General features: G+C 42.5%; 1 protein-coding gene across 3 annotated transcripts in view; it reads left to right on the forward strand.

Annotated features, from left to right (window-relative positions):
- The window catches only part of HRAS (HRas proto-oncogene, GTPase), a 48,619-nt gene that overhangs the window by 23,039 nt on the left and 12,129 nt on the right, over nucleotides 1-13,451 (forward strand). For all 3 annotated transcript variants that reach the window (XM_082192500.1, XM_082192501.1, XM_082192502.1), the window contains exon 2: nucleotides 9,669-9,823. In XM_082192500.1, the coding sequence (XP_082048626.1) occupies nucleotides 9,713-9,823 (111 nt within the window). In that variant the 5' untranslated portion in view covers nucleotides 9,669-9,712. The remainder of the gene's footprint in view (nucleotides 1-9,668; nucleotides 9,824-13,451) is intronic.

Below are 13,451 nucleotides of genomic sequence, written 5' to 3' on the forward strand. Positions count from 1 at the left end.
AATGAAACTATGTGAGGACGGGCTCCTTAGTTTAGTGGTTGCTCTTTTTAAGTTGCTCGTAGTCACATACTCCTGAGGTTTCCTACAAGTGCAGATGGTTCTGGGTGCAACTTGATACTTTCTACTGCTGCAGATAGGAGAAGTCGTATCCACAGTTTTTGGGTTGCTGGGGAGCCCATCAGAAGGATGGTGGCAAAGCTGATGTATCCTGAATGCAAGAAGGATTGCATGTAAACATTTAGCTAACTGACAGATGAAACTGACCTAAAATGTTATGATTCAAGAAGTGTTCATGTAAGAATGGTGTGTGTGTGTGTGTGTGTTTCATGTCAGACAATGCCAACAGTTCTGTTCCTTTGTAGTTTATATTATCTCTTGCTTTTGAGGGGGACTGTGTCATTTCCAAGGGATTCAGACTAGCTTAGCTTGTCAACAGAGTGAGTTGCCACCCAGATTTATATCTTATCCTGCACAGAAGGCAATATATATACATAGACAAACTCCTTAATGCTTCCCAAAGTCTCATTCTGTAGTTGAGAGATGTCAGGGCAAAGGGTGGCTTTGCACCTGTGTGATTAGACCTGGCTGAAAGCCCATACTACCTTTCTTACTTTAATATTTTTTTCCCACTGAGAAAGAAAACCCTAGATTGATTCTTGCAAAATTATATTTATGTATTTAAATGTTTATAGACTGTACTTTCATATAAAATATTGCAAGATACTAATAAAAAGTAATTGTCTACAGCAGTTTTTTATACCTTTCAGAATATATTTTTAATGACTAAAATATTTATTCTTTTTTAAAAAAATAAATAAATCACAATAACCTTTGAATAGCTTCCACTTTGGAAAACACATCTTACTCCCTTCCATGAAGAAGTTGCATGTTAAGTCAAAAAGGCTATATACAGAATGGAACTAAAACTTCTGAAAATGAGACTGCGTACACACCATAATTTACCCCCAAAACTACAGTTCTCAGCACCATCAACAAACTACAGTTCCAAGGATTATTTGGGGGAAATAATGTGCTTTAAAAATATGGTGCGCACATAGTCTGAGTTTGCTTTGCTGAGAGAAAGGGTTAATTTGAATGTATGTTTCTCTTATCGAGCACTGGTCAGTTTTCAGCAGACAATATAGCATCGCTTCATGCTCTCTGACTATCAGGCTTGAATTCTGTTCACTAGTGCAAATCTAGAAGGTGGTGGTTTTGACCATCTCTGTTCCTGAAGTGAAGTCTGAAAGAGGCGGAATGAGTGGAGAATGGCCAAACCGGATTAGACAGAGTATCTGAAAATGGGCTTCCTAGCAGATATTAGAGCAAGAGTAGCCAATATGTCCTTAGACTACAGTTCCCATCATCCCTGACTGCTGATCATGTTAGTTTAGGCTGATGTTGTGATCCAACAAGATCTGGAGGGCACCACATTGACGGTTGCAGTGCCAGAGGGAGTACATTAATATTTGTGCATTAAAAGCCTTAGAAGGTCACTGATTATTAAAACATTTATTACCTTGCAGGATGTGAAAGACTGTGGTGGAGCATATAGGTCTCTGCTCCAGAGACCTAGGTTCAATTCTAAGCCATGAAGTTCATAGGGTGACTTTTAGCAAGTGAAGTTGCCAGTGGCGTAGCATGGGTTGTCAGCACCCGGGGAAAGGCAAGTAATTTGCGCCCCCTAACCCGTGGATTTGCGCCCCCTAACCCTAACCTTCAGATGTTGTGCCCAGTGCGGCCGGCCCCCCCTGCACCCCCCACGCTACGCCACTGGAAGTTGCTATCTTGTGGACTAATCTGCCTTTCAGGGTTTTGAGGATAAAACAGAATAATGCCATGTTTGCAGCCCAGAGTTTCTTGAAGAAAGGGTAGGAACCAGGTCTGACTATTTAAATACAGTGGTACCTCGGGTTGCATACGCTTCAGGTTACAGACTCCGCTAACCCAGAAATAGTGCTTCAGGTTAAGAACTTTGCTTCAGGATGAGAACAGAAATCGTGCTCTGGTGGCACGGCGGCAGCAGGAGGCCCCATTAGCTAAAGTCGTGCTTCAGGTTAAGAACAGTTTCAGGTTAAGAACGGACCTCCAGAACAAATTAAGTACTTAACCCGAGGTACCACTGTAATGTGATTTAAGGCACATCAAGTTTCAATATTTCAGTGGGAGAGCTGAACATGTGTTTAACTCTTGTTGATATCAGTGGAATTTTAAAGCTGCTTAACTTTGGCTGCATTATGCCCTGGGTGTGTTTTTGAAATTTACTTTGTTACTTCTGCAATCTGCCATGGGATGATGGGTCACAGCAGTGGAGGATGTTTTGAGGCAATTTGGCACAGCTGGCTTACTACATAATAAATGTACCTTTTGTTTCTCATTTTCCACATAGTCTGTCTTGCTTTCTTCAAGGATGAGCTGCAGTTGTGGAGATATCTTGTGGTAGTTCAAGCGCTTGGAAAATATTTTGTACATCAAGGCTGCTCTTGCTACCTGAAATCTGGTTGCACGAGGGTCACAGGTGCCAGTTTTCTGCACATGCACACAGCATGACTAATAATGAGGAATGACTCTTTATAATCACCCACTCCTTTTCAGAGTTTTTCTTTTAAAATAACACTTTTTCCTGGGCTTGAGCACATCTGTCAAAATGGACCAGACTGCATTGAAGATCACTCCCTGCAGAAAAGCTGGTCTGCCCCCCATCCCCCGCCATGGTCTGAAATCAGTTGGATAGTTGCTGGCTTGTTGGCAACAGCCATGAACATTTATGGTGATTATCTCTAGCTGGGAGCCCAGCATAAAGTGGAAGAACCCTGCCTCAGTTTCTCCCATGCATCATGGAAAACTCTTGGGGGGGGGTCTTCCATCCTGCTAGGTGGGAGAAACAGATTCTGTTCCTCCTCTAAGAGGAGAATTCAGAGGAACGGGAGGGTTCAGCCTCACTTTGCACCACACTTTGATGATACTTGGAAACTGCTCAATTTTTTCCTCATCACTGCAGTGGTACCTGGGTTTAAGAACATCCCTGTTTACGAACTATTCGGTTTATGAATTCCGCAAAACCAGAAGTAGTGTCCCGGTTTTCGAATTTTACCTCAGTCTTAGAATGGAAGCTGAATGGTGGAAGGGCACCGGCAGCGGGAGGCCTCATCAGGGAAAGTGTTCCTTGGTTTAAGAACGGACTTCCAGAACAGATTAAGTTTGAAAACCGAGGTATCACTGTACTTAGTATATCTAAAGTATGGTATGAAATGGAAAACTGACCTCTTCTTCTCCCACATTCTTTGTGTTTTTTGGGCCGGAGTGGATCTCCGCCACTGGATATCAGACTTTTGTAACTGAAAATAAACTGTAAGAAGTACTGATTATATGTTAGAATATTATTAGAATAGTGTTGTTTCCCCAGTTATATGGCTATTGGATGTTCTAGTGGATGTTCTGTTGGTTATAGTTTCTGATTCTAAAAGCAAATGAGTTGCTTCTAGCTCATGTATTTCTCTCACCACACGGCTCCCCCTTAGTTCCATAAACTCATCCCCTGTGCCCCTCTACCCTACCTTATAAAAAGGCATTATTCAGAAAAGTGCTTTGCACGACCCACTAAGGAAAATAATAACACAATAAAATTTAACAGTAGCAATTAATTGCACATGTAAGTCAAAATCGTATTCAAATTGTTTACTTTAATTAATTCAAGAAAAGTGATGAACTTGATCTAATGATACCAGGTTTTCAAAATCTGATAGTCATTCACACCTCCAGCAGCTTCTGTTGCCCTCATGCCTCTTACCCATAACCCGGCTGCTCCCCAGGAAGCTGTACCCCCCACTTTGGGAACCCCTGCTGTACTACATATTTTTCTTGCTGCTCCCTAACTCTTGAGTTGTAGCACCAGTCCTGTGTCCCTGCCTGCTTGTAAGGCTCACTTGTGTTCCCTTTGTGACAAGGTGATGATCTGATTGGAATAATTGGAGAGCAGTGGGCTTATCCTCAGCATGGGCATTGTGTTACCTCCATTGGAGAGGGAAGCTTAGCACTATAGGGATGCTGTGGGCTCCAAGGAGACAGAAACAAACTGCTTTCCGTGCATATGTGGAGCCTTTTTGTGCAAGATGGCTGTGTGTACAGCATGGATGAACATAAAAAAAGAATTCAGGATCCTAAAACCTTCCTCTGTGTGCCACTAATTAGGCCATTAATGTGACCGTTTTCCTCTGCATAAAGGAGACGGTTATGGGAGTATAGGCACCGCTGTGCCAGTTGCCTCTAATGCTGATCAGTACTTAATCTGCGTGAATGAAATTAATTGCTGAATCACAGCAGAGTTAAAACCAAAGTTTGAAGTGGGTTTCAGGTTGAAACAAAACCTGGTTGCCACTGATGTAACACTCTGTCTGCATAACCACTTCATTGTGGTTAAAATAATCCATGGAATTGGCATGGGGGAATTAAGCCAGGAGCACATGGCAATCTTCCAATCTCCTCACCATGATGAGAACGAGTGATGTTACACCTGCACAAGAGACAGGTTCCCACATATTGAAATCAGAAGTTGTCACATCCTGGAAATAATAGAGAATCAGTGAACTGCAAAATGTTGCCATGTGGGGCTTTGGCGAAGGTTGTTTAGGAGGGTATTTTGTATGTAGGAAGGGCTCACAACCTTTTTATCTTTCAAAACATGCAAAGAGTAGTCAGCTCATGTTCTTCTCCCCAACCCAAAACTAATTACACCATCCAGTGTTAAGATACTTATGAACAACAGCTTACACTTGATAAAAAATGTGTTGTAATAGGGATGGGGGAGAACCTTGCATATGTGTATATCCTCTTATATTGGTGGGTGTGCATATGTTTGAAATAAAAACACCACTTGGAAGTTCTAATACAGGTCATTAGTTTTAATTTTACAGCTGTGCATGATTTCACATGATTTTTTCACCCCCCCACCCCCCAAAAAGAGGAAATGGCATGAGGCAGTCTGGAGCAGTGAGAGGGGGCATTACCATGCTGTGGTGGAAAGATGAGGCCAATATGAATTTGTAAAAATATTGATGCCAGGACTTAAGCCTACCTGAACCATGCTTATCACTTCTGCAAGATCAACATCGGTGCATGAGAAGCTGTGGCTTACAAGTCCTTAGGAATTGTGTGCCACATACTGGGATGAAACTGTTCTGCAATGTTATTTCACATATCTAAATCCCCCCCCTTCCCATTTAGGGAAGCCTATCTTGCCTCCTCTCTCTATTGGGCTTCCAATGTGGCAAAGGCTTTTCTATTCTGCAGGCCAGACGTACCTTTCGCCTATTCTGAGGTATGGTGTTATTGCTGTATTGCTCTTTGTTTTTCAGCTGGCTGTCTGTTTTTACCATATCTTTGATTTTGCATGTATTTGCATTTTAACCGTTTTCTTATTAACTACTTTGGTTTCTTTCGACAAGTGGTGTATACATATATCGTAAACTGAAATAAAACATTGCCACCACTTGTTAGCTGTTCAGAGGTGGTGTGGTAGCGGAGCGTGTGAAATCCACAAATCAGCTCTTTCAAGAGGCTGCCTTGGCCTGCCTGTTGCAGTCAGCACTTGCCTTGTGGGAATGGATACAAGCCTGCCTTACGGAGCTGCTGTAAGGATTATGGAGCTAGTGCTTATGAAGCTTTTGGAAAATTTAAAGTGCAATTTAAACGTTAAGTATCATAACAGGAGTCAGCTCAGATACCAAGGTGAAGCCCTACTCAAGTGTTAAGCCCCTGGATGAGAGCAGGCATGTTTTTACTTTGAAACAATTTTCTGTCCCTTCGACAAAAAGATTTTGTTAACGACTGTCAAGAGGTGTGATCCTCTACTCTGTTGAAGATTTGATGGCTCCCTCCATGCTGATTTGCCTTCTCAGTCCATTAGATCTATGCACAGCAGTAGGAGGCAAAGTAGTTGAAGAAGCCTGACCTTGTCCTATAACAATGAACCTGTGTGCAGAGGTAGCATCCCAGAGAAAAGGACCCTGAATAAGTAACAAGCTTGTGTTTTGTAGGTAGCCACTTTTGCAGTGGAAACATTCCAGTAGGCCTTGGAAGTTTTCCTGAAGCTGAGAAGGCAAGGGAACCTCTTCTGTTATATCTACCTATCTAAAAGACTTGGTGAAAAATTAAGCTAAGATCAACAACAACAACAACAACAACAACAACAACAACAACAACAATCAAAGTACATAATGGAAAGTCTGTGGGATCTTGATGCCTGTGCTTCTAGGCCAGGGGCCACCTGCACTGGTCATATATTTTTGCTGAGCCTGAACAAAGATGAAAACAGGACCAGCTCCTCCCTGTGAGCAGTTCCAACCAGTGAGAGGAAATGGAAGCAGCCGTGCAACAGGCACACACAGTTTCAGATCATTAGCATTTGACCCTTTTTGTTGGCTTCTGGCAGGCAGAAGCTAGGGATGATGATGGGCTGCTTTTCTTTTTTCAATACTCAGGCTTTTAGGGGTTTCCCCCCTCCATCTGCTTAGACAGGACTGTTCTTTTTTCCATAGAAATATTGTGAAGTAGCTAAAGCTTGGGGGTGGAATCCTGCTGATAATGGCAGAGCGAATTTGAAAAGCACTTTCTGCTTCTCCCTCCCCCAGATACACAGCAGAGGTTGCGGATAGCCATGCCTAGTGCATTTTTGTCCGACTGTCAGCTTCTTCCAGCTGGCATGGGGGGCTCCTCATTACAATGTCTCTCATTCTGAAATTGGGGAGTATCCCGTGGAGAATTAATTAGTTCCGTGTTGCCCGCTCTTCTGTGAGAATTGAGCTGAGGCTGAGGAGAGTAGGCAGAAGGAGCAGGGACGTGGCCCCTCTGAAGCCTTGCGTCAGGGATGTGGAGATTAGGAAGAAGATGAGCATAGGAAACTGCCTTATGCTGAGTGAGACCTTTGGTCCATCTAACTCAGTGTTGTTTACACTGGCCGGCAACGGCTCCAGAATTTCTGACTAGGATCTCCCTCATCCTTGCCTGAAGTTGCCAGGGATTAAGACTAGGACCTTCCATATACACAGAAGATGCTGTGCCACTGAGGTGTGGCCCTTTCCCAAATGGACCATAAACAGATGCTGTTGAACTACATCTCCTGTCAACCTCAGCCAACATGACTAGTGGCCAGGGATGATGGGAGTTGTGGCCTTCCAGGTATTGCTGCAGCTTGTACGTTTCCCATCTCTGCTTTAAGCTAACCAGAGAAGCACTGTTGCATCCCCATGGCATTTGGAGTTTCTAGTAGGAAATACGAGGGGCTTTTCTCTTTGGAACCCCTGAGAATTTTCATTGAGAATGTTCTGGAAGAGGGGTGCCGCCTAATGTGAGCAAGCCCCCAGCTTTATTTATTTAAGACTGGACCTCTTAATTGTTTCTGCTTCTTTGTTGCGTCTGTAGTTTTAGTAAGTTAAATTGAAATGTACTGTTCCTACATTTTTGTTATCAAGTTACATAAGCCGCCCTGAGGGCACTCTGGGGCCATATGGCGGGGGTATCAGTATAATAAATGATAAAGGAGAAATGGGATAAAAGGCACTTTGCTGCTGTTTTTCAGTTCTGCTACTGAGTGCCTGTGTCTGTTCTTAATGCCATTAATGGAAACTTGCCATCAAAAGGCATAATGCAGAGTATCAAGAGAAAAATTAAATTGTTTCCCATGGAAAATGTATGCAATTCCAGTAGCGTTAAAGTAATAGTAATAGTAATTTATTATTTGTACCCTGCCCAACAATGATTAAAAATACATTAAAATGTCACACATTAAAAACTTCCCCGAACAGGGCTGCCTTCAGATGTCTTCTAAATGTCAGGTAGTTATTTATCTCTTTGACATCTGCTGGAAGGGTGTTCCACAGGGCGGGTGCCACTACCGAGAAGGCCCTCTGCCTGATTCCCTGTAACTTGGCTTCTCGCAGTGCGGGAACTGCCAGAAGGCCTTTGGCGCTGGACCTCAGTGTCCGGGCAGAACGATGGGGGTGGAGACGCTCCTTTAGGTATACTGGGCCGAGGCCGTTTAGGGCTTTAAAGGTCAACACCAACACTTTGAATTGTGCTCGGAAACGTACTGCAAATATAAAGACAATTCCTCTCAAAAATAGGACATGAAAAAGGGCTGGAGAAAATGGAAGCTGTTATGAATAAGGACCAGGTCACAGAACATATTTTGTCTACATATGAGCAGTCAGAATCATCTTCAGCCACATGTTTGCAATGGACAAAAGTAATGTGTGATCATACAGCTGGCAACAAGTCCCTTAATTATGGCAGCACTTATTTCAGTCACTGTGGTTGTAGGAATTGCTGCTAATTCTCTCCATGATTTACCCCCTTTTTACATTGCATTACATTTGCATGAATGGTGGGGGAGGGTTGTTGCTGTTATTGATGTTAATTTTTTGTATCTTTATTTTAAATCTTATGATTTATGTGGAAATAGTTCACTTTGGTTGTATATTTTTGATATTTTGTTTATTGTTTGTGACCACTTTTGTTATGCTGTAATTATGTATTTTTTCCTGTTGTAAGCCTCCTTGAGTGTGGTTTGGCCTATGGAAAGGCAGCATACAAACAAAATTATGTCTGTATGCATACAAGAAGTGATCAGGACTTGTAGCAGTAGCATCAAAAAAGTATTTTATCAATCTCCTTCCTTGTTAGTCTCTAGACCATTTAAATAAAAAATAGCTTTAAAAACAATGCAAAAACTGATAACTGAAGATAGGTGTGTGTGTTCTGTATTGTTTTTAAACCTCAGGCAGCCATGTTGAAAGCCCTGCTCCAAGTAACTATAGACCAGGCTTCTAAAAAATTAGAATCTTCAAGGAGAAATTCTCCTGCAGAACGCAGTGACCTTCTGAGAATACAAGGAGTAAGATGGTCTCTCAAATAACCGGGTAATATGCAAGTAATGTGAATTGCCCCCCAAAATGTCTATGAAATTGCCTAGCAATGACAGTTAATTTTCAACATTGATAATAATCATTCTTCATTGTTGAGAGAGAAAACTTCATCATAACACATGAAAGAGCAAAGCAGGCATTCTGTGTCACTAGTAGTAGCCCATTTTTTCGTGTGCAAAGTGTTTATCTCATTTTGTCTTTTTTGCATTGGCCATGTGAAAGGCTAAGCTAGTCAAGACAGGGAGGGGAGGGGTTTGAAGCCTGTCCAAACTACACTCTTCATCATCTGCACTGTTCTGACAATGTATTTTAAAGCAAACTACTAAGCATTGATTTAACTGAGCCTGAATAATGAATATCCATTTCTTGCTTGTGCCCGTGCTTCGCTTTGCCTGCTCATTGTTTACATAATTCCTTAAAAGGGCTCTAATAAGAGGGCTTTAATCCCCTTCAGGGCTTCTGGGTGGGTGTTGAGGGCTGTCCACATTCCTGTAATGACAGCAATCTGCAACTAGCTGGGTCTTGTATCAGCAGAATAACCTGAATTGACTGCTGACCTTGACTACCAAGTGCCTTTGCTGTAGCTGCTTTTGCTTTGCTCCAGAGGCTCTTGCGTCGTCATGCTGTGATGCTGTTAACTGTGCCATGGTGTCAAGTAGCATTAATGGCAAATAGTTGTGTTAAGGGTGGGGCTGAAGAGTTCATCCAATATTCATGTGCTTTATGTCCAATTCTCTTCTCTTTCAGGCCGCTGTGTTTTGAGGGAACCCTGAACCGGGGTTGACCAGAAGATGACCGAGTACAAGCTGGTGGTAGTTGGGGCAGGAGGCGTAGGGAAAAGTGCTTTGACCATTCAGCTTATCCAGAACCATTTTGTTGATGAGTATGATCCCACGATAGAGGTAAGCACCTACTCATGTTCAAAACTAATCCATAGACATTTATTTTTAATCTCCCTCCCCCTTTAGCCTTGGTTGTCTTTGCATCCATCATGGGCTCCTACGAAAGCAGTCAAATACAAAGCTTAACCCAACTTCAGAAGCAGTTTATAGAAGAAAAGCAAAAGCTCTCCTTCCTTGCACAGTGGCAGGCCCTCAATGGAATAATAAGCACAGTAGGAGAGATGCTGTGGAGGAGACACAAAGTCAATTTGAAATCAATCCTACTTGAAAGAGAATGGCTGGTAAAAAAAATATTTACAAGCCACCATGAGCTCCACCACTTTTTGAGCTTGTGGCAACTTTAATTATTGCCATGCTTTCTCCTTGTGGATAAGGTACTAGCCAGAGAGTTTGCAAACCTGAGTCACCTCTGGTGCAAGTTTTGTATGTTAATCTACACATTCAATAAATTCACAAGACAGTCATTCTGAAACAGTACAACTCCAGGTTGCCAGTGGGAGATTGCAAAAGTTTTTTAATGGTCTCCATGGGAAAAATTTCTGCATGTGAAAAATCAGGGAGAGGTGTGTTTGCAGTGGCAGGTATTGTGATTGTCCCTTTCACCTGCAGCCATTGCTCTTGGCATGCTGTTCATAAAACACATATGGTTGGTTGACTGACCAAACCCAAAGAGTGCTCATCCTGGGAAAAAGTGATAAGTGGGGTTCTGCCTCAGGGTTCTATCCTGGGCCTGGTGTTGTTCAGTGTCTTTATAAACCACTTGGATGAAATTATAATTGAGGGGATGCTCACCAGATTTGCAGATGATGCCAAACTGGGAGGGGTAGCCAATGCCACAAAAGACAGAATTGGGATTCAAGATGACCTGAACAGATTAGAGAAGCTATACCGATAGCTTCAAGTTATAAGAAAGGAGATTCCAACTAAACATCAGGAAGAACTTTCCAATGGCAAGAGCTATTCGACAGTGGAACAGCATCCCACGAGAGATGGTGGGCTCTCCTTCCTTGGAGGTTTTTAAGCAGAGGTTGGATGGCCATCTGTCATGGATGCCTTAGTTGAGATTCTTGCATTGCAGGCAGTTGGGCTCAGGGTCCCTTCCAATTCTACGGTTCTATGAGATACACACCCACACTTACTTAGGTGGAATATAAATAGCTTAAATAAAAACATTTTTATATACACACCCACTCACACCTCCAAACCCTACACACACATGTACATGTGTATGCCACATACATATGTGCACACCTGCATATAACCTTTGGGCTTCCTTCAGCAATCTCATGTGGCGCCTGTCCCAGATTTTCCTTGCAAAGAGAGAAGTTGAAAGATTGCTTTTGCATCACCCTGATACAGAATGTTTCCCTCCATAGCCTTGAGGGGCTAAAGTGTTATATAACCCAGAAGCTATCTTTCTCCCTCCCCCCCCCCATAGGTTGTCTGGGGAAGAACCATTGGGGGTGCAATAAAATGGGAACAAAGATACCTGGGAGTTGGAGTTCTTATAAATAAATTCTGCTAATGCAAAATTAAGTGAGAATTGGTGACTTGTTTGAGGCCTCTTGCATTCATTCACATTTGCTAAGGTCATTCCACCAGCATTTAAGGATTCCAAAGGTGCTTAACCAGGCATAAGCCCTCCAGATGTTTGGGACTACAACTCCCATCATCCCTAGCTAACAGGACCAGTGGTCAGGGATGATTTCCCAGACCTTAAATATGGTCCTCAAAACCTGAGACCTCATCAGCATTTTTAAGGTTCTAATTGTTCATTTAATGAGGTGTTGATATCAGTAGTGTAAAGCAGCACATCTCCCACATTTTCAGAATTTGTACTTACAGAACTGATTTATATAGACGATCTCAGAGATGATCTCATCAGCAGACTTTCCATTCTTTACAACCTTTGGCCCTTTTGTTGCTGGGGTGGGGGAATGTATTTTTTTCTTCAGATTTCTGAACTTGGAACTTTCTTCAGCTGTCGGAGCATTATTAAAATTTGCTTTTTGACTAAGAGAAGTATTAAAATACTTTCTTTTTGGTAGGGAGTTGGTTTTGCTTCCTCTGTGTCTCTCAGTTTAGCTTTCTCTTCTCTTATTTTGCTTTTATTTACTACTTGCAGTTCTTCCAGTACAATGAAAACGTGCTGCGTAAAGCTTATTCATATAACCCCAACCACTGCCTAGCATCAGGCATTTTGATTAGGGGAAGGAGGGAGGGAATGGGGTAGGCACTGTGACACAGTTGCTGACTATGTTGCTTTAAGTTCCGGTGTCACAGCAGCGTTGGGAAACTGGATCTAGCTGGTGGGCTGAACCGTCATCTCCCCTGGGGGCCAAGTTTAACATCAGGTGGCATGTTTTTGCCTGTGTGGGTTAGCAGCTGATTGTCTGGGCTTGCAAAGCACCTCCCTTGGAGCTGTGCAGCCCCCAACTGTCAGTTGATTGGCAACGCTTGCAAGCCCTCCTTTGGCCCAGTTGTGTCTTTACTTCTCCCACCCAAGTGTAGGGCAGGTGGTTGTGGTTTGACCAAAGCAGCCTCATGGCCCAAGTTGGGGAGGCCTGGTGGTCTCAGAATATAACATCTGGTGTAATGCAGGTGGGTGTGACTTGGCCAAAACTACCTTGTGGGCCTGATTACTTTTGCAGATTGGAGCTTCCCTCAGGGATCTTCTCTTCCTTATGAGCCCCTTGACTGGTGTGAGCTGATGTTCCCTTTTGGTTTGTTTTTAAAACATCTGTGCTCTTGCTGCGCTTCCAAGCAGTCTAATCAGTCGCAGGATTCCAAGGCAGGATTCTCTTACCATGCTGAATCCCAGTTAGTCTTTTAACTGCAAGAATGGTGGCTGAGAAAAACTGGGGGGACAATGGATCTGGCTAATAATGACAAAATGGACAAACTGGATACGTGTGCATGTTTACTAAAAAAATAAGTCCCTTTTTGTGAATTGATACATACTCCCAGGTAACTGCATAGGATTGCAGCCCTACTCAGTTATTTTTGGAATTAAAAAGTTCAGTGCTAAGGATCTGTATATGCATTGGTTCTGTTTTCCTTGTGAGAAGTTGATGTAAATGCAAACATGCAATTATTATGCAATTACATTATGATGTGAATTATGCAATTAAATTATGATGTAAATGCAAACATCTTCTACGGAAACAATTAGCAGGATAAGGCTATCATGTAATTAGTGATCTAGTAATATGGGATATGTCTGCAAATGATTGTCTTGTGCATTGTAGAATTGAATATTTCAGGTGCAGCTGCAGAATCCTGAGAACCTTTACTTAATTAAAAAAAGACCACATTTCTAGCCTTTTGGTTGTGAAGAATGCTTTGAAAACATGCTCATTTAGCCTGCTTACAGATTAAGGGCTGGTTGTGCAATGACTGGGAGCTAAATGTGTAAACTGTTTTATGTGGTGTGTGTAATCTGTGTTAGAAAAAGTTTCACATGATCACATCATTAGGTACTGAACCAGTTGACAGATGAATGTGCAGGTGGGAACTTGCCATTAGAAGCCAGAAAGGGTCTGTGAAGGTTTCTATACTGTGATCTAATTTGATATCCCTTATTTTGATTATGGGGATTGGGGTATTCTTTTGGAGAGGTTTCCTCCCC

Source organism: Podarcis vaucheri (assembly GCF_965113315.1).
Source record: "Podarcis vaucheri genome assembly, chromosome: 1".
Lineage (NCBI taxonomy): Eukaryota > Metazoa > Chordata > Lepidosauria > Squamata > Lacertidae > Podarcis > Podarcis vaucheri.